At 51.6% G+C, this 20,629-nt stretch overlaps 3 protein-coding genes across 3 annotated transcripts; 1 reads left to right on the plus strand and 2 right to left on the minus strand.

Moving 5' to 3' along the window:
• Nucleotides 1-130: 130 nt before the first annotated feature.
• TGME49_209020 (hypothetical protein) lies at nt 131-7,765 on the minus strand. Its single transcript, XM_018779442.1, has 10 exons — nt 6,783-7,765; nt 5,892-6,103; nt 5,304-5,442; nt 4,681-5,009; nt 4,229-4,345; nt 3,321-3,665; nt 2,518-2,958; nt 2,065-2,181; nt 1,519-1,591; nt 131-1,078 (listed from the first exon to the last, which is right to left on the minus strand). Exons 1-10 carry the CDS (start codon nt 7,750-7,752, stop codon nt 1,017-1,019), a joined length of 2,805 nt encoding a protein of 934 aa, XP_018638463.1. The 5' UTR covers nt 7,753-7,765; the 3' UTR covers nt 131-1,016.
• A 3,554-nt stretch (nt 7,766-11,319) lies between these two features.
• On the plus strand, nt 11,320-18,391 carry ACT1 (actin ACT1). Its single transcript, XM_002369622.2, has 2 exons — nt 11,320-13,051; nt 13,484-18,391. Exons 1-2 carry the CDS (start codon nt 12,365-12,367, stop codon nt 13,925-13,927), a joined length of 1,131 nt encoding a protein of 376 aa, XP_002369663.1. The 5' UTR covers nt 11,320-12,364; the 3' UTR covers nt 13,928-18,391.
• Nucleotides 14,986-19,295, minus strand: TGME49_209040 (hypothetical protein; the record flags this gene model as incomplete). The annotated part of the gene is made up of 5 exons (XM_018779443.1): nt 14,986-15,066; nt 16,318-16,636; nt 17,092-17,483; nt 17,857-18,389; nt 19,130-19,295. The coding sequence occupies 5 exons, from the start codon at nt 19,293-19,295 to the stop codon at nt 14,986-14,988; spliced, it is 1,491 nt and encodes a 496-aa protein (XP_018638462.1).
• Nucleotides 19,296-20,629: the final 1,334 nt, after the last annotated feature.

The following is a 20,629-nucleotide window of genomic DNA, read 5'->3' on the forward strand; positions in this document are numbered from 1 at the left end:
TGTACATGAATATATATGCATGTATATATATGTATGTATATATATATATATATATATATATATGTACATGTGTATGTGTATGAGTGGCTCTCTGCGTACTGCGGTGTCGATGTCCGGCACTTCGTTTCGAGCAGAATCGAGCAGCTGGATTAAGAACGCGGGGAGAGGGTTTGCTCCCCACCTACCGCTCAAGATTGTGCAAGTATGTGCAACAGACACCAATTCATTGAAGCGAATCTCTATAGCTCACACGAGTTAGTAGAAGGGATCTGTAGGAGCCAGTGACGGCGGAAGCTGTTTTGTAGGCAGACGGCCCTCAGAGGTTTTTGGCTACTCGCTTCGCCGATTTTTCGTGCAAACATCCAATGGAGAACTGCTTGTTGAGAAAAACGAGACTTTTCGGCTCGGCGCGTCTTTTAGACCTTGCGCACGGACCCTTCACCGAGAACTGCAGGAGGAAGGCAGCCCGGCAGAGGTGAGCTCTTTGTTTTCATGAATCAGAGAGGCAGAAACTGACACAGGGGAGGCAGAGAACAAGAGAGGTGGGGGCACAGGCCCGGGGTTGTTACTGGTTCCACGCAAAGCGCCCAGAACAGAAAACCAAGAGGCTGGAAAAGTAAAGCGATAGCAAAAGAAAACTTCGAAGTAGAAAAAGAACCCCTCCCAGGAAATGTGTAGACTTCAGTTACAGACGTAGAAGGCGTTCGTACAGTTTCAGCAGCTACTTGCGAGCCTGATGTCTCGCCTCCTATTCTGTGTCCACTCTCTGTACCCCTGCGTACTTTTTCCTCGTATCCCTCTGCATGCACATTTGCTTGGGGCGTTTGTGGCACTGCCACAACCTCAGGATTCCTCGTGTCCCAGATTTGCCTCGATGCGTTTCTTCACAAACTCTCGCGCGACCTTCTCTGCGTCCGTTCATCCCAGAGAAGACGAGACACATTCTCCAATCAGAGTGGTGGAGTTCCGTTTTGACCCCCGGTCGAGCATGAAGAGATTTCTGCGGATCTGCGTCGTCAGATCCGGAAATCCATTGCGAACATGTCGCGAATTCGCAGAAGGAAGAAGGGCAGGAGAGCTGCACGGCAGGAAATGGCATCAATCTCCACAGACACCCGCATGTGCCTCCCGCCACGCACCCCATTCCTACCTAATTTTTACGCAAACGCATATGGGCAACTTAATTTGGTGTTTTTGCAAGCACGCACAGGAAACAATACTTTTCATGGTTCTAGAACAAGGGTACCACAGCATACAGCCAGGGGGATCGCAGTTTTTACACACAATACAATTTTCGGAGGCACATTTTCCACGGGCGCGCAGTTCTCCCTTCTTTGAAACTCGCTTCCCTTCTCGCAAGAACTTCGTTCAATTTTTACAAGAAAGGCACCAAGTTGCTTTTGTGTCCGTAATCTTTCCACCGAAGAACGCAAACGCAGACATGCTGGTACAGTTTTCAACAAATCATGAGTTTCGCGTCGTTTTTAGAATGTCTCTCCAAACACTATCAAAGCTTACCATATTTATGCGTGCGGAAGACCGCTGCTGCAAGAAGCCCGTTAAATGTCACCAAGCCAAGGCTCTGCTTTATCTGCCGGCGGCAAAAAAACGAAACCAGGCATAAATAAGAAGACACGCAACAGAAAAACGAGCCGGAACAAGGAACGCACCTTTCGAAAGCGAAACGAGAGTGGAGACAGCAGAAGAGACTCAGCAAGGATGAGGTCGTTCTGTGACTCAAAGAAGAAACGAATGGAAGGAGGTAAAAAAGAACGCAGCACACCGTGCCACCAAATAGATACGCAGAAGAATCCACTCTAGAAAGACAACACCCGTCCAATTACAGCGCCTGACCTAAGTTGGACTCCGTGTAGAAACCTACGTATATAAATATGTATATAAATATATATACGTATAAATATTTATAGGCGTAGAGTACATAAATTTGTGTATGGTTTGTGTTTAGGTGTACCTGCATGGATGTGTGCCTGCAGAGGCAAACAGGAATCGATCCTCAGCACTCAATGTATATATGTTTGTGAAGACGAGCACGTTGCGGCGTACCATATCGGAATCGGTTGCTTCATAGTACGCTGGAGAGTGGATGAAGTTCGTTTCCAGATGGTAGGCCGCCTCGAGTATCGCAAGACCTCGAAGTGCTCTAATGCCGGTGAGGGCAATCTGGATGAGAGAAAGACGCAGAAAGTGCAAAAACAGAGCACAGCAGCGCGTACCACGCCACATACAGTCTACCACCTTCCCGCGAGCTGAAGAAAACAAACTGAGACATAGAAATTCACTGATGTTCCGCCCAGGCCTCCGTCTCGGAGTTGCTCACCAGAAGGTGTCGAAAAAAAGCTTGAAGCCGCTAGGGCTTCACATCCTTACACACCAGCGTTTTCCTTCTCCCCTGAGTTCTTTGTTTCCACTTCACCGGAGTTTTAACGGCCTCATTCGCCTCCCAGCAGCACCCTTTCGCCTCCGGATGCTTCGCCTTTCCTTATCTTTTTTCCTCACCTTCCCAACCTCGCCAAAGAGGCTTTCGCCGCCGCTTTTGCGGCTGAAGACGCCCAGAAACACAACGGAAAGGACGCACAAGAGGTCAGTTTCCAGTTCTCTCAGGAGAAGTTTCATGCGCCAGGGAGGAGAGCGACGAGGAGATGGCAACGAAGTGTCGCAGAGAAGAAGAGCAGCTGAAAGCGGGGAAACATCTTGGGCGCCGTAGTCGCCTGAAGCGTCCTTCTCTCCAGCCTGCTTCCTGGATTCTCTCCCTCTCAGTTTGCTCCAGAAAGACGACGCTGAAGAAGACAACGAGACGCTGTTCTCCCTCAATTCATCGGAAGCGTGGCGCTCCGAAATTCTCGCCTCGTCGCGAGCCTCGACAAAGGAGCGGAGGAGCTTCACAGCTCTGCGCAGTGCATGCTCAGGCTCGCCCGCTCGAATTCGCTGGCCTACAGGCTGATCAAGAGACAAAGCAGAGGAGCAAGAAGGCGGATAACAGGTGTGAAAAACCTCCCGCAGTATGACCTTCTCAGGTTTGCAAGCGGGACTTCCTGCGGACCCAAAATCACGCGGGGGACGGCGAGATGGTACACGTTTGAAACGCCCTTTCCAGAGGCGAGTGACGCGCGTTGACGTCTGGTCTCGCTATCTCGCTCCATCTGTACGCGACTTGTTGCTGTGTTGCAGAGGTATCGCGAATCTTCCCCGTATTCATCAACGCGGGTGGTTGAGCTAAGACGAGACACGAAGATACGAGACGCGAGCCTCGAGAACCCCCACCCCCAAGAGGCGAGACTGCTGCAGTGGCCTCAGCTCACCCAGAGCTGAAGAAAAATGGAGTCAGGCGTGGTGTAGGGGCCGGGATGGAGAAGCAAGTCCAGGACGAGGCGGGGGGTGTCTTGAGTACCCTTTTTCTCTTCCTGAGTCTCCACGTCAGATGCATCTGACGGAGCAGACGAGCTCGATGCATGCTCTGGCGACGATTCGTTCTTCGCTGAGGCCCGTTCAGCCAAGTCTGCTGAAGAACCGTGGTCGGAAGAAAGCACTTTCTCCGGAACTGACAGTTCGTCCTTCTCTGTTTGGTGGCCGCTGTCGCTCTCGACTGACCGAGCTTGCAGCTGTGGCGCTTCTCGGTCGTACACAGTCAAAGCGTTGGATGTATTCTGAAGAAGTGGAGAGCCACAAAAAGGCAGAAACCTTCAAGCAATCTCTGTAGACAGTCCACTGAATCGTTCCGACGGACACACGCGTGACCAGGTCTCGCAGACAGAAGCTCTTCATGTGCAATTCGTTCTCTCGAGCGACAAAAAAAAGTCAGATCGCCATGGAGAGAAAGAAGAGTTCGGCACAGCAACCACGGTTCCAGAGGAGAGGCGACTGAGAGGTGGGCGTGAAGGAAGCACATGCTGAGACGGGCAGGTCGCCTTTGCGTCATACACAAAGTCTCTTCCCTTTACAGGTGTCTCGTCTTGTCCCATTTCTGTCTTCTTCTCGATCTTCTGCAGGCTTCTTCAACCCCCATGGATCCCCGAGTGCCCATCACAAATCGTTGCCTGCGTCAAAACGCGAGAAGAGGATTGTTTTTAACAAAGAAAAAAAGCTGTGTTTAGCTGGAAAGGTATCGCAAAAAATAGGGGGTAGAGCGTCTCCCATGTACTGCTTCGGGTGCGTGCGAGTCGGCGCGCATGCAGGAGGTGGATATCTTGCTCGCTTTTTTCTTTCTCACTTCCAGAAGCTTGAGAAGAATTCGCCCACGCAGCTCCTCGAAACTCGGTTCATGAGCCCACAGAGATGCATTTGCATTCACGAGGCGAAGGAGAAGGTCGTACGGGACTTCTCTGTCCTGAAGGAGACACCAGTAGAGGATGGGGAAACGGGCACTCTGGAGCTGCCAAAGAAGAGGCGGAAAAGCTGGTGGCTCTGGACGAAGAGAGAGTTTCCTCCAACTCGACGCACACCGCGAGAGAGGACAAGGAAAGGAAACTAGAGGACAGAATTACACGCAGAAAGGGAGTCGAACGTCTGTTTCGGCCGACGCGGTAGAGACAAAAACGCATCCTGAAGGTGTAAAAGTTTGCATGCTTGGCGCGTTGGCCCTTGGGCGCATCCGCACGGAATTAAATAGTCTCTAAGTCTCTTTTATCGAGAAGCGGAAGAGACAGAAGAAACGGAACGCACCTCTGGAGGCGTGTGACGCAGAATGGTACAGAGACAGCTTAGTTCCAGGAGCCACTCCGTCGACTGTTTGACGATGCCCTCCGGTAGATTTTCGCCCACGAAAACCGACAGAACGATTTCCAGAGGTGTCTTGTCTCTTTGTTGCTTCAACTCGGTTCCTGTGTCCTGTGTCTTCTTCCCTCGGTGCCCTTCTGTCTCGTCGTCTGTCTCCCCTGGGGGCGAATGAGGACTGGCGGGAGGGCAGGAAGAGGGAGAAGAGAAACGAGAACCGATTTTCGTCGAGCAGAGGTGCCTCGCAATCGAGGGATACTGAAGCATCGTTTGAAGTGCTGAGAGGCAGATCGGACAAGAAACTCGCCTGAGACAGAGTGAAGACTGCTCTGGTGTGTGTGCAGGTCTCGTTTCTCATGGTGTTCTCTGAGAGAACTGAGGAGCCACGTCAGAAGAAAGAGTTCTTGCTGGTCGCCAACGGCCGTTTGCAGAGACAAGGCAAGGGACTGTGCCCTCGCCAGGATGGAAGAACGAGGCAGGACACCAAAACAGCACTGGACTCAGAGGCAAAAACGCCCAGAAAGGGAAACAGAGACTCGCGAGGTTGTCTCGATCCTTCGCTTCTCGCTCACCTGCAAGAGCGGAGCCTTTCGCTTCACGAGCCAGAAGCGGGTCTTGTAGTTCGCTCAACGCTCTCTTGCAAACTCCGCGGCTCTCGACGTGCTTCGCCAGGAACGGCCCCAAGTGCGACAGCAGATCCGAAGCGTACAGCTGACACAAAAAAAGAAAAAACGGAGACTCCGTATACTTGTCCCTGCTGTAGAAGCGAGAAGACATGAAAAAAGACTTGTCACGAACGAAACACCCAAACAACTATTTTCTGTCTTTCAGTGGGGATGTAGCTTCTGTCATGCCTGGCCATCTACGTCTCTACACCTGCATGGTGGGCAGAACCGTTTGAATGTAGGAAGAAGCATCCAAGGTCTAGTTTGTTAGCAGAGCGCATTTAAGATGACGAATCGTGTACACCCTCGTTTCGTGGAGGTCTTGAGCAGAGTGAACTTCTCTCTCATGCCCGGATATCTCCCTTGCTCCCCAGTGAGCTTCTCGTCTTGACGACTTTGAGTGGCGCTGCGAATCCCCGCTTCCTCGCTCTGAACGGTGGGCCGGAGGCTTCAATTCGGTGCTGGCTTCTCTGTGTGTTTGCCGATTCTCCTTACAGGGACGAGACTCAAAGAAAATGGCTTTGGAGACGGGGAATGGAGGGCCTTCTTCCCGTCTTCCCCTCGGGTGAGGGCAAGACGCCCAGTGCGCTCTTCTTCTCTCTTCAGAGGTCGCCAGAGACTCTTCCAGAGAAACGCGTAGACGAGCAACGAGGCGAGTGGCGCCAGGAGGAGAAACGGGACCAAGGGGATCCCCGTGTCCCACCCTCCTGTCCAGATGTACGCAGGCGCATGCAGAAAGAGATTTGCGCGGGTCGTCGCGTTATCAAGAAAGATGTTATGGTAGCTCAGATCCAAGAAGGGCAGCGCAGTCTTTTAGGAAGCAGAAAGAAACGAGAGCAGACATGCCAGAGGCACTTAAGTTCCTGTAAAGGAACTGGGGTTCCAGTCTCAGTCGTCTCCACGAAGGAGACGCGGAGCACTGCCTGTCTAGACGTGGATGGCGCCGAAGGCACCGGCGCGTACAGAATGAGACGACAGGTAAGCAAAGAGATACATGTGAGTATCTACATGTAGACACACTGGCACATAAACAGACTGGCTGCAGCACAGACACTGGGCGTGAGGAAGGACCACGAATTCATGAGTGCAAACACTACACAAATGGGTGAATGAATGGACATGTGCGTCGTGCTCAGAAAGACAGACGATGAGCGGCCAACCGGATATCGGGGCGGTGGTTCTCGGTGATGTATTGAGTTGGAGAAACCTGCAGTTTCCACCGATAGAAAGCCTTGTATCGTGGCAGTTTCATGAGTCATGCCGGAAACGCACAGCACTAAGACACATTACGTTTCCAAGGGAAAAAGTCGACCAAGGTGTCGTCCACCAGAACCAAGCAGACGGCTAGTTTCCCCCCCTTTCGCTCCCAACCGGGTCCTTTCTTACCAGGTTGAATGGCTGCTTGGAACCTGGAGAGGACAGCGTTGGCGTCGCTTCTTGTATGTATGCTTTGGACGCCGAGTACAGAAGCGGAGGAATTCATTTTTTGTGTTTCTCGAGAACGGAAGCTCTCGAAAGTGGACAGGAGTTCGTCGAAGAGGCCGGGCCGTTTCTCGCGGCCCGCCTGCTCACGTTTTGGGCTGGTCTTCTCGCTTCGCTCTTTCCTCGGTGTCGAGAGCGCGAGCGGATTCGTTTTTGAGGAAGACCGAGCAAAGTGTTTGCTTCGAGTAGACCCGAGAGGCCCTGTAAAAACGTCACTCCCTCTGACCCAGCTCGCGCCGCTGTCCAGCACGACGAAGCAAGACGAGTTGGGTCCTTTGCCTCGAGAGACGCCAGGAGACACTGGCGCCTTGAACGCTCCGAAGAGCCGGCTGTCTCCGCGTTGGAAGCGCGCTGACCTCCCGCCTTCGTCAGAGACCGACGCAGAGGCCGGAGATGGGCGTGACGGAAGGCGGCCACACAGAAGTCGTCTGGAGGAGATTCCCCGCGGTTCCTCGAGACTGGGGAACGTCCCGCGAAGCAACGGTGGAGAAGTTTCAGCTGAACTCTCGCCGGGTGTTGTCTGAGGGAAACGAGCCCCGACACACCCTCGCCTTCTTCCTTCAGCAGTGCCTCGCGAAAGGCGAGAGAGGCTCCGCTGAGTTATGTCGAGAGGCGCCTCTCTGTGGGTTGGAGCGGCCGTCAAGAAAGGAGCTCCGACTGCTAGCTCTGACAGGCAGAAAGGGGAAGCTTGTTTACAAAGCGAGACAGAGAGAAACCGCAGAGATCGCGTGCTGCCACGGCCTGTCGATCCCATTGTCAGTTGTCTCGGCAAGGAGGCTTGCGATCGAGAGGCGGCCGAAACGGAGTTAAAAGATGCGTGCGACCGAAGGGGAGAAACCCGCGGCTGCCACGCAATCTCTGCTGTCTTCAACATGGTGCCTGCCAATCTGCCGGCTTTACCGCGGCTACCAAGAGAGTTCACCACTCTTTCAGGATTGGAAGTGGAGAAAGCGAGAGCGGGGGAAGAAATCTCGGTTTTCCTTTGAAAAAGGGATGAACCGATACGAACGGGAAAAAGGGATATCGTCACCGACCCCCCAGAACGGAATAAAGGAGTATGTTTTCTTCCAGATACTCTTACAGACGTCGGTAAACAAGGGCGTTATTCTTCCACGAAACACCGAATGAGAGGAAAAGACGCTTGAAACCGAGACCTCAAATAAAGGCCTGCAGTTGTCTACCAAGAGAGGGAAACAAGAGCTACACTGGGGGGTACGGATCGCGAAGAACAGAGAAAAGCAACCCTCCCTCGGGCAGCAAAGACCACAACTCACGGCATTCTTCTTGTAGCACAGAAGGGAAGAGAAAGCGCGGGACAGAAGGCCGGAAGTGACAAACATGCTAGTGGCGCGTTTTGAGAAGGCAAGGGAAGTTTATGGTTGTTGAGCAGCTGCCGAGACGGATCCCGAGGCTTCTTGCCATGCTGGTTTCGCTGTGCTTGCTCCTCTACCGAAAAGGAAGTGGGAGAATCATGAGAAAATTCAGAAGGTCAACATGGAGGTAAAGAAAGCCCCGGATGGCGAGTTGGGGGTGTCAAAAGTTAATGGTGAACAGACCAGCAGAGCAGGTGTGCAGGAAAAGGAGACGGAGAAGCGGCGAGAAAAAGGTGAGTACAGACGAGAAGATCAACTGGGAGAAGGCGGTGCAGAGTTTGAGATTCAACGTTGTTTTGTCTCATTAACAGCTTGCCTAGATGCAGGAATGTCGCCGCGAAAGATGTGCTTCGTTCGCGGTTTCTGTTGCTCCCATCGTGTGTCTGTTGAAGAAGGGCACTCCCGACAGCACTCTCGTTTAAAATCAAAGCGCGGCGCTTAGTTTGCACTGTGGACCGAGAAGTGAACATGCTTGGGGATTTCCTCTAAGGCGGTCATTTACGTGGGGTTTCGCGAAATTCCGCCGTCTGTCGATTGTCTTGAGCAACTGCTTCAACTGTACGCAACTTTTCGCTGTCGGGCAAAGATACCGGACTTCTAGTAGCCTAATCCGGCATATGTAGCTGTGGTAATGCGATATGCAGTGACAGCTGGAAGTAAAAATGGTATGTGGAACCCGTAAGAGGGTCAATCTTACCCCCAAAATGTACGCTTGCCTAAAAGTAGTGGTTCCCTTGGTTAATACAAGTTGTAGAGTTAACAGGCTGTCACTAGTGGGGTGAAGAACCCGATCAGCGGCATCTTCCGTGTGCAGGAGCTGCTCCCTACCTGCCGTCATGGCTTTCTCTGTGCTATACTGCCGCAAGAGGCCGATGCCTCCTCGAAGCACGGTACAATAACAAGTTGGTTGCGTCCCTTCCATGGATTCATTATTTGCGTGGGTTTCGATAAAGAAACTGCAATCGGACCGTTTCTTTACGGAAGGGACAAAACCGCACTAGCCAAGACTGCGAATGCGTATAGCTGTGCTGAAGCACCGCTGATTTTGTGTCGCAGTTCCTCGACTTGCTTGCCTCTGATGAGGACAAACGCCCCCTAATAAATCCTTAGTGAGTTCCCCAAATAAAAACGCTTTGGAAGTCCGGAGCTGAAAAGAAAAGTGTTCCGCCACCGTTCTAGGATGTCGTAAGGGGGGAAACGCACGGGGTCCACTGCAGTGCGGGGGGATTGCAGACGGCACATCGCATTCCTCAAGAAGCGGCTTCATAAGAGTATAGCGACAATTCCGCAGCCGTAGGAAAACTCCAGAAAGAACTCCGATACATGGCTTAAGCTGAATTTCATGGTAAGAAACAGTTATACTAGCTCATATCAGTAGTATTTTCAGTGCCTACCCGGCGTATGATAACGCAACAACTGCAAACCAGTCGAGAGCCGAATTTTTGTCACTAATATCACTACGAAGTCAACTTCTACCGTTTCAGCTATGGCTTTCTTTCGAAGAAAATCTACGCACTGGCATCAACCGGAAAGCAGGTTTTTTCGCATCTAAAAGGCGGTTATCACGTCAGGGGCTGTCTCGCCGCCCACTGAGCGATACCGGCACGTTGGATTTGACAATCCACGTGAAATAAAACATCGCAGTAGTTTGAGCAAGGTGTACACTTCCGTTCACTATACTCTGTACGAGTTATCAACTTGCAGTAATGCTTTCCTTCGAGGATGCTCCGAGGCAGTCTTCATCATAAGCGGCGTCACACATCCCACAACACGCTGCGTTCATGGGAGGCGTAAGAAAAATGAGATGCACAGAAGTAGAACATCAGAAAGAAAGGTATTGTGTACGTAAGGTAGGACACGAAATATTCTTCTCAACGGCCGTCACACCCGCTCAGCCAAAGGGAAAAGGTGACTCTTGGTGGGAGTGTTATTTTCTGAACCGCCGCTGTATACACTCTCATAGGCCAGTAGCTAAAGCATAGACAGTGAAATCATACCAGAAATGGAATGTCGAACATTCTCTTTCATGGAACTTCGAGACCTTCGCGATCCTCCAGACTAGTTACTGAGGGACACGTAGTCTGCCGCGTGAAGCAGCAGTTGTGCTCGAATTTTTCCGTGACGCTGACAGTTGATCGGCTCAGGCCTGTGGCAACTGTTCCATGGCGATTTCAACATCCTGTGTCATTAAGGATCTTTCATTACAGTCATGTCTAGAGGCGTAGGATTCAGATTGCCGTGTCCAGCCGTATGAGCAGCTGTGCGTGCAGTAACCATATATCAGGGTATTTACAGCCGTGAAGTCACCTACCTTTTTTTCATTCCTCACTGCAGTGCTGGTTGGACTGTCCCGTGCCGTTTCTGATGTGTGAATGGCTGAGTGATTTCGCTACCGGCACAAGACGGCCCTGAAGAAAAAAGGATCACTACAATGATGAACCTTCTCAAATGCTGTTTCCAGTCGGCGGAGAAACCAGAGACGCCTTCCATCGAAGGGAACGCCAACACAGTCGTCCGCTCTGGATAATCAGAATGCGGTGAAGAAGTCGAGGACTATCCGTGTGTGCGAAAGACCCTGGCTGAGGCATCATTGTTGTACTGCAGCATGCGGCCTGGAAGCGGGATCAAAAGCAACTGACAAAACACGAAAAAATGGTACCTACGAATCGGCAATACAATGCCTCGTCCATACTTAAATAGTTGTGAAAGGGAAAGAGAAGCCGTGAGGGTGCTGCCTAAAGCTCATCTTTGAACGGAAAAACCATCTCCTCGCACGCACGACAGGCCACTGGCGTTCTGATATAAAGCTTTTACTCTTGTATACTTCGCATCCCGCTTAATGTGCATTGTCGCTCCCACATTGCCCTCGAGGTGACGATCAGTATATTTCTTCTGAGAATTTACCGCAACGGAGGCAGCAAAGGGCGGGGCCGCTACGTGGTCGACGGAATACTTCCTTCCCAGGCTGCCACATCCGGGCAATCTGGTTTCCCCAAGATAGTGAAAGCTTTCGAGGAAATCTGGCAAATTTCGAGCACCTCTACCTGCGCTGCGTTTCTGCAGTTCGTGAACGATAAGAATGTGCACTGCGCGGCCGCATCGGTGTCCACGTTCCGCCAACGATCCAGCGACTGTCGGCTGACTTCACAGAGTGCAATTGCATGGGATCACCCTACGTCATCAGCTCTGCTAAAACTGGTTTTGCCATCCAATACCCTGCTCTCTACTGCCAGTTTTTGCCTGAGTGGCGCCAACGACGGGCAGGTGTTCGACCTCGCATACACATCATTCTCCCCGTGGCATGAAGACTCGCTGTGCTTCGCCTTCTTAAGCAAGACTTTGAAAGTTCTTGGTGCCATAAGCAATCGAACTGAGGTGTGGTTAAAAAACGGAACATATCTTTGTGAAACACAAACAGCCGCACAACACACACGGCTGGACCTATCGGGCCGAGAGGAAGACGGCCTCTCGCTCCTTGGCTGTATCGTTGATAATGCCAGACAGCTGTTGTTGGCTGGCGTGCGCCGATCGTTGGCTGCACGCAGGTTTTGTGTCGGAGTGGCGCCGGGTTTTTGAGGTTGTGTGCTTCGGAAAGGCGGCGCTTTCTGGGGCGGCTTTTTGTCATGGAAAAAACGGGATGCAGAGGCAGGGAACGGCGGGGCGAGAGGAGTGGGTCGCACTGTATTTGAACGCGGATCTTCGCAAGCTGTCGCGCCGGCGCCGCACCGCACGCAGCCGTGTTTGTCGAGGGGCAGTGGATTGCTGGGATTGCCGGCGGGATAGATGAGGAGAGGGTGACACACAGGCTTGGGATGGCTATATTAAAGGGCGTGGACAGCAGAGCGCTTGGTTTCCTGCTTGCGGTCGCGTGCGAGCGGTGGATTGCACCCGCCGCCTGTGTCGGAATCCTCTCTGGGGTGGGAACTGGGAACGGCGCTGCGGTTTCGCCGCGCGGCTCGTTGTGGTTGCTTTGTTCTCTCTGGTTGCGCGAGCGTAACTTCTTCTCTCTCTGCTTTTTGTGCGCGTCCCGGAAACACACCTGACTGTGCAGCATTTTTCTTTTTCACGCTTTTTGTTTTCCTTTCGAATAATTTCCACTTTTTCATAGGTAAGATGGCGGATGAAGAAGTGCAAGCCTTGGTGGTGGACAACGGGTCCGGAAACGTGAAGGCTGGCGTGGCCGGCGATGATGCGCCACGTGCCGTCTTCCCGTCTATCGTCGGAAAGCCCAAGAACCCGGGTATCATGGTCGGAATGGAGGAGAAGGACTGCTACGTCGGTGACGAAGCCCAAAGCAAGAGAGGTATTTTGACTCTGAAATACCCTATTGAGCACGGTATCGTCACCAACTGGGACGACATGGAGAAAATCTGGCATCACACCTTCTACAACGAACTGCGTGTGGCGCCTGAGGAGCACCCTGTGCTGCTCACGGAAGCCCCACTCAACCCCAAGGCGAACCGTGAGAGAATGACCCAGATTATGTTCGAAACCTTTAACGTCCCTGCCATGTATGTCGCTATCCAGGCCGTTCTTTCTCTGTACTCCTCCGGTCGTACCACCGGTATTGTGCTCGACAGTGGTGATGGCGTCTCTCACACTGTGCCCATCTACGAGGGGTACGCCCTGCCTCACGCCATCATGCGTTTGGATCTTGCTGGACGCGACCTTACCGAGTACATGATGAAGATTCTCCACGAGAGAGGATACGGCTTCACCACCTCCGCCGAGAAGGAAATCGTGCGCGACATCAAGGAGAAGCTTTGCTACATCGCCCTCGACTTCGACGAGGAAATGAAGGTCGGGAGCTGACGCTTGCGCTAGTTGGTCGCTGACTGAAAATAGCATTTTTCGTTCCGGGATGGGCACTAACTAGCCAACTTTTTCCTGTCACAATGTCGCGACGATGTTGGCGGCGACTTTTGTTCTTTTTAAATGCATATCGAAACCCAAGCGCATCGCGTACCGTGCCCATGCCGCAGCCGCCGTGGTACGGCGGTGTCCCGCCTCAGCTAGATCATTGGAAATGTGTGTACAAATTTTTTCCATTGGATAGTGGCAAATCAAAGTGTTTTGCAGTAGGACATCTCCTGTGGTCATGGAATCTTTTGTCAAGCACTGCTGTTTGGTGTGTAGAGAGCGGCGGTGTGGAGCTGTTACGTGCGCATCCCGCGAGCTGGTCTGTTCCTCATAGATTTGTGTGTGTGACTTTCGTTCCCTCTCAATTTTCAGGCGGCTGAGGACTCTAGCGACATCGAGAAGTCCTATGAATTGCCCGATGGCAACATCATCACCGTTGGCAACGAGCGATTCCGCTGCCCGGAGGCCCTCTTCCAGCCCTCCTTCTTGGGCAAGGAAGCTGCAGGTGTCCACCGCACCACCTTCGACTCGATTATGAAGTGCGACGTGGATATCCGTAAGGATCTGTACGGCAACGTCGTCCTTTCTGGAGGTACCACTATGTACGAGGGCATTGGCGAGAGGCTGACCAAGGAACTTACCTCCTTGGCTCCTTCCACCATGAAGATCAAGGTCGTTGCTCCTCCTGAGCGTAAGTACTCCGTCTGGATCGGAGGGTCCATTCTGTCCTCTCTCTCCACCTTCCAGCAGATGTGGATCACCAAGGAGGAGTACGACGAGTCTGGCCCGAGCATCGTCCACCGCAAGTGCTTCTAAGCAGTTTGTGGTGTTTTATCGAGCGCCGAGTTGCCCAAAAACTCCAAGGAATTCGATGATACTGGAGGACGACGGACCTGGGGCGGCACCACATGGGAAGCGTCGTTGCATGCCGCAAAGAGTCACGCGATGTCGCGTCCTTGTATCTGGAGTCACGCAAAAACTGTGTCCGGTGTCAGCCCGTTCCCAGAACGAGCCTCTCCCGTATCGTCGGAGTGTCGGTGATCTGTATGTAGCGAGAATCCCTAGGTTTGGTAACAGAAACTGTGTTTGAGTCGGTCAGCAGGCAGAGGAGGAAAAGCATTAGAGAGAGAAAAGATTTACTCGTTAAGTCTTGAAGGAAAGCCATCGCGCCTCGGCGCGTGGTTTTGGCGCCGCGCTCACGTGGTCGCCTATGGTTAAAGTTTGTTTTCAGTCGCCTCGTGAATGTAATCTTTCCGTAGGGCGGTTTCATGACCTAAAGTAATAGTCTGGCATATTCTATGTGGCACCGTGGTTCGGCTGCTAAGTACGTGTTTTCTCGCGCATCATACGTGTTGTACCCATTGGATGTCGACTCAGTGTTCAACATCGCATACGCCCTTGGGAGGGAGTGGTTTATGGAGCGAAAAAATGCCGGCGAAGAATTCCTAGCACGCGTGCGTGCAGCCCAAATGCCACCTGTGGATTGACGTGGATGGAGCCAAGCAGATGGCTACACTCATTCGCACGTATCTGCTTTCCGAGAGTAGAACTGACTTTTGTTAGCGAAACGGCGTAGTTCAGCACCTGTAGTAAAAGGTAGTTGCGTTCTGCTCCCGTTTCTGCGTTAGACTGTAACAGAGTGTCTTGCGAACACGGTAGGGAGAAATCGTATCTTAGCCAGTTAGCGCGAACGGAAGGAGTCCTCTCTCCCGCATTGCGGAACGCGATGAGGAGTCTTTGGAAAGCGAAGAATTTTGCTGCATGGAAACGGATGTTTCGTTAGCAGAAGCTAGACATAACAGTTGCCTCAAGCGCCGCTCATTCATGTAGGCTACAAATAGCAAGTGTCCAGGAACAGTGGTCGCGACCGTCTTTCATTTTGCTTTTGCTGGCTGCGTGGACCCAGAGGTTTTCAGCGAGGTCAGGTATGCGTGCCTTGCCTGCAGTCTCTCCAGCTGACAACGGAACAGCGCACCACAGCACCGGTGATTTCTTGACGTTTGTCGTAATCAGGGAAGTACCATTGGGCAGACGCGACACCTGTTTTATGGCTGCATCTCTAAAGAGCATATGGTCATCCTCGTGGGCGCATTACAAAACCACTGTACGAGAAGCTTTGCACTATGTTTCCTTCAAAAGACATCGCTACTTTATCTTATGTGCTATGAGCCAGGATGGAGTGAGGCACTAAGCTCCACAAAAAGTGTATAAGTACGCAGGTGCTGTCATATTTAGGAACGAAGCGAAGTGGCGAAGATGAGTGATTAACTACCTCAAGCTTCAGTTCTTGTTGCCGTTGTTGTCTGTTTTCCCAGTCGAGCGTCAGGATATCAGAATTGATGATGTCTGTTTGCTGGCGTAACTTGCTATTCTCTGTACGGTATTCATCTCGCTCGCGCTTCGATTTCGTGATAAGATGTCGCTGATTCGCCAATTCCGCGTCCAGATGCGCGAGCTCCTCAGTCAATCGTGCGTTCTCGTGACCCAAGAAGTGAATCTTTTCCCTCCAGTGAGTGATGAACTGCTCAAGATTCGAACAATGAGGATCACGCAACGCGATGAATTTGGATAATCTGTAGTTCCCTTATGGAGGTCATCGGTAACAATTCAAGCACACGTGTCATGTTTGAGCCCCTGGTACGCATCACCAATATCTTCGTGATTTAAAACTGACGTTTCCAGACTGGCATAGAAACGGGTCCTCTATAGCTTCTCAAAAACTCCTTCGGAAACAGGCACTTGTCATATAGAACAAGCTCCCTAAGGGCAGCAAAAGGGGTTGGTGATTTACCAGAAATGGCATGTTGCTAATGAACATCGACTGTATCGTTGACAGATTTCAACGAGAGGCTGCTTACATTGTAAAGGTGAGTTCGTGGACTATCAGCTGAAGAAGCTCTGCCATGTACACGGCTCAGGGCTCGTAGCTTCCAACGATGCTCACAAAAATGGAAGATACGGGAATTTTGATGCCCTTAAGAACGAAAAATTGGCGAACGTGGGTGCATACATTGTCGGCATCTGTCGCGGTATTCTTAGTTACCCAGAGCGATATCAGTTTGACAGGCTGAAGCTGGTCTTTTAGGCGTCACGGACAGTCCACGCAGAGACTAGGAAGTTGACAAGCCCTAGGCTGCTGCGGGAGCGTCCACTCAGTGTATCGGTGGTGTCCCGAAAAACGTACGCGGCTGAAATGTGTTACGTACCTGGACAGCCGACATGATTATGGATCGGAGTTTCTTTATTTCCTCATTCCGCTCGACAATCTTCTCGTTGAGAGCTTGATTTTCAATTTTTAGTTGTTCAAAGTCCATGACATGGAACTGCTCCTGCATGTCATTTTCTGAAACCATCTGGTGAAGCACATCTAACTGATGTTTCAATTTCGTACTTGCAGACCTCGCCTCCTGTAGCGCCCTAGTCTTTTCTTCTTCCAGCTGCATCAGTTGTCCGAGAATCGACTCCGGAATCGGCTTCCCGCTCCGTGCCATCTGGGAATTCTTCGCGACCTTACGGAGAAAATCTCTGTTGGGTCGAAAGTGTCACACACCGTGGCAGATAACACAAGTTTTATTGACCTCAACAATACCAATGGAGGATGCACATAGCGGTGTTGACTTTTTCTTTTTTTAATGTTGAAAACGTGTGCGACTGTTGTACACAATGAATGTGTCACAGATTTACGTGTTGGTGGGTCGGTAGCCCAGCGAATGATGCATCCTTTTTCAAGAGCAGTTGCTACCATGTAAACAGCTTTCACGACATGGTTGCACGGAGGCGACTACTCGCAGTTTGCAGAAAGCCGTAAGGCACGGACATTGACGACTATCCCTGCCTAGCGGTTTAGGTTTTAGAAAAAGGAATGTGCTGCCTTTCCTTGGTAGCTTGATCTTGTCCAAGGCGTTTTGAATAAATTAATCGCAATACAAAAACCACTGGACACAACTTTACACATGTCCCTACTTCACTGGAGCGACTACCTGAATGCAGTTCTGCACTCTTCGACCTTCTCCTGGTGTGTTGCCAGCTTCTGGTTTTCTTGTTGCATTTTTTCTTCCGTCAACGCCGATATCCGTTCTTTTTCTTCCTTTGTAGCTTCCAGGGTTCGGAGCATAGCGAAGTACTGTTGCGTTGTCAACCGTGGGTCGCCAGTCTGCGCTCTATACACCGGGAAGTCTCCGGTCGTCGAGAATTTCATTGCCAGCTTCTTCTCCACTCGAGCGTTTTCCTCCTTCACTCGCTTCAATTCGTCTCGCAAAACTTCAGCTTCGATGGACATTTGCTCGTACTCATTGTCCAGTGCCTCGACATCAAGGGCCACCAAGTCCGCCCCTGGCTGTTCAGCTGATTCTCTGTGGTTCCCCGTGCTAGGCTGCAGCAGAAACCCACACGCCAGACACACCTTGCGCTCTGTGGAAAACACGGAGGGCGAGCGAGAAAAGCAGAATCTCGCACCCCGCGAGATAGTCTGCTGGCCTCCGCAACACAGATCAGTGGCAAGCAACTTCCTCGTTCCGACCTTACTGACACCAGAGCTGAAGCAGCAATGCCATTCGTGTTCTTCTGTCGTATTCGTGACAGACGAGAAGCTGCTCCCTCCCTACACTCACTCGGAACGATTCAAGTTCAGCATATGCGTCGTCAAGAGGTGACGAAGCGTCGGAGGCATGCGCGGCTCCGGCTCCGGTGAGTCTGTTTTTGTCCTCGTTGCCTCTCTGGGAAGGACTGCCAGAGTTAAGACTTACTCCTTTGTACCCGCATTGGCCTGAAGGAAGGGCACTGTCTTCGTCTCTTCCATTTGTCTCACGCTCCCTCGTCCCGGTGCCGGAGAGAGACTCCGAGGCTGTTCGGGCGGAGGGCTTATCAGTGTCGGGTGGCGTCTGCTGGTTTTCCGAAGATCTGTGTTCTCCGTGGTTATCCGGAAACGGATCTACAGAGTTTTCAGTTTCTGTAGAGGGGAGATAGTTCGCATGCATTTCTCCATTTTGTGCAGTTCGAGAGCTGTGGGTACCTGCAGCGGCCTGCGAATCACTCGCCTGGTCACGCCCTTCGGCACAAATCACATCAGGGTGTGTTGTTTCTTCTTGTTGTTTTGTAGCTTGTCTCCGTTGGGTCTCTGCCCCGTCGACGCGTTCTGTTTCGCTCCTGTGACTGTTTTTTCGGGAGATGTTTCCTTGAACTCCTTGAGAAGTAGCTTCTCGCGTTGGAGGGCCGCCCACGATCTCGATGATGTCGCCATTGTGAGACAGCGGCTTTTCACTTCGTTCACTGGCAGCATCTGTGTAACAACCGCAAGCGGCTCGAGAAGGTGGAATTTTGTACACAATAACAATATGTCATGAAGACCCGAGTTCACAGTCACGATTACAAGAGAAATAGAACCCGACGCTTGCCCGGGTTTCGCGTCCCAAAACGTGCATAAGTGGGGGGTTTCTCTCTGCTGGGTCGAACCCGTGCGTGTGTAACGTGGAAATGTCGAAAAGAGACATGTGAGCGATGATAAACGACATCGTTTCACAGACTCTTCCTCAGCATGTGTAGGATCTGCAGCTGCGCCGATCTACCTGCGCTTCTAGCTCCTGATCTCTGTTTCTGTCCCTATCTCCGTGTCGCCTTCTCTTGCGATTTCTCGATATCTGTTGGCGCCCACACAACTAAATAAAATGCATGATGCGTCGTGCACACTCGCACACCCATACTGAATGAAATGAATGCATGCGCGCACGCGCATGTGCAGCAAGTCTCTCTCTCTACCAACACACACACACACTCGTATCGACGCCTACCTAAACACAAGATGATCTGGTTATCTGCCTGGTGACGCAGTGCCTCACTTGCCTCGGTGGCCCTCCTCCGTGGCTAGCAAAGGATTGGCTTCCAGATCCTGAATCCAGTCACTCTGGATCACTGGCAGTTCGTCGCGGCTGTTGCGGGCAGTGAGAGCCGCGCCCCAGAACAGCAAGTTTCGTACGAGACTCGCGCGTTGTCCTGCAGCTGCAGCATGCAAACAGGTTTCACCTGTGGAATTCGGCTTGTTGAGAAGCGATGGTATCTCCTGGGGTCTTGAGGCACAGTAATGGCCGAAAAACTCGTCCCAAAAAGGCTCCTGGTCAAAAGACTCGGGTTGTTGACATGCCACAAGAACGGCAGAGTCCCCCGCAGCATTTGTCGCACCGGGGTCCATGCCGAACTGAAGGAAGTCGACTGCCTATGAACAGTTCGGAAGAAGGAAAATAAGGAATAACACAATTGCCTCCACGTAAACCAGCTCTGTAGTGTGCACATCCGTGCTTTGTAGCGCAGAACTATGTCCGTGATACAGCCATGTACCGGCAGAAGAGGACCGATGGTCCCCTCCCTGGGCCATCTGAATGACGTAGACGAGAGGCAGCACCTGCCTTTCGAGGAATGAGAGCCGACATTTTATTCGAGGACTACTTGCAGTGTCTGTTTTGGGTAAAGCCCTCTGGCACAAGTGAAGGCAACAGACGGTTTTTCCTTTTCGACGCGCCACAATGTAGAACTCAAAAGTCCAATGCTCTCAAACTAATCCGGCGAGCCCTGTGCAACCCAGACAGAGGCCGCCTCTTGCAGAAGCCTGAGTGTTACAGGGGATCAGGTTCGTTACTACCACACGCTGCGTGCCGGCTGTGCTTGACAGCAGCTTAGCTAAGGAGGGATTTCCGATTTCTTTCGTAATCTACGTAGTGCAATCGGCGTGCGAATCGCTGTGAAAACTTTGTTGTTTTCCCGTCCAACAATTCGCACAACACAGTCCATGTGAATGCATCAGGGGGCCAGGGAGGTCCCTTTGAACTCGTCAGTTTTCACTCAAAAGAATGTTGAGAGACAAAGGTTTTCAGAATGCGGACCTGGTCGTAATCATGTCGCTTGATGGCGGAGGTCAAGGCTGTGTCGCCTTCGACATTTCGAGCATACTGATCCGCTCCTCGAGAGAGCAGATACGCAATGCATCTTCCTCGCGCATTAAAAAGTGCAGTTCGGTCTTGTGTGCCTAGGCAAAGAATCGCGGCATTTTTGGGTAAAATTTGTGAGTGAAGCAGACACTTCACAGAGGTTTTAGACAGTACGCAAATCGAGAAGTATATCTAATAGGATAGGCTGCACTGAGAAGGCTGCAGCAGTGGTGGATAAGAAATGGGACAATCTGGACCTTCTTTGAAAAACTCATGTTCTATCGAGAGGCCCGCAGGCCAGTGCGTCGTGGGTTTACGTGCTTTATATATTTCATTCAGCCGAGACAAGTGGAAATGCAAACATGGTCCTTCTGTTGTGCATGAGAAACGTCAGCCGGTGACCCTTCTTTGCGACACAGCTGTGGTTTGCGGGTCCTCAGGCGAATAGGAGAGAACAGTGAGATGCCAACACATGAGAACGCATGATAGTTTTCGAGAACAAATGCCGGGACACCAGACAGAACTATGGGTCAGATGCCCTTGGTCTAACCGTCGAACCGTTTCGATGGGGGGGATATGCAAATATAGTTCTATTTTTAAA

This window comes from Toxoplasma gondii, chromosome Ib (assembly GCF_000006565.2).
Source record: "Toxoplasma gondii ME49 chromosome Ib, whole genome shotgun sequence".
NCBI lineage: Eukaryota > Apicomplexa > Conoidasida > Eucoccidiorida > Sarcocystidae > Toxoplasma > Toxoplasma gondii.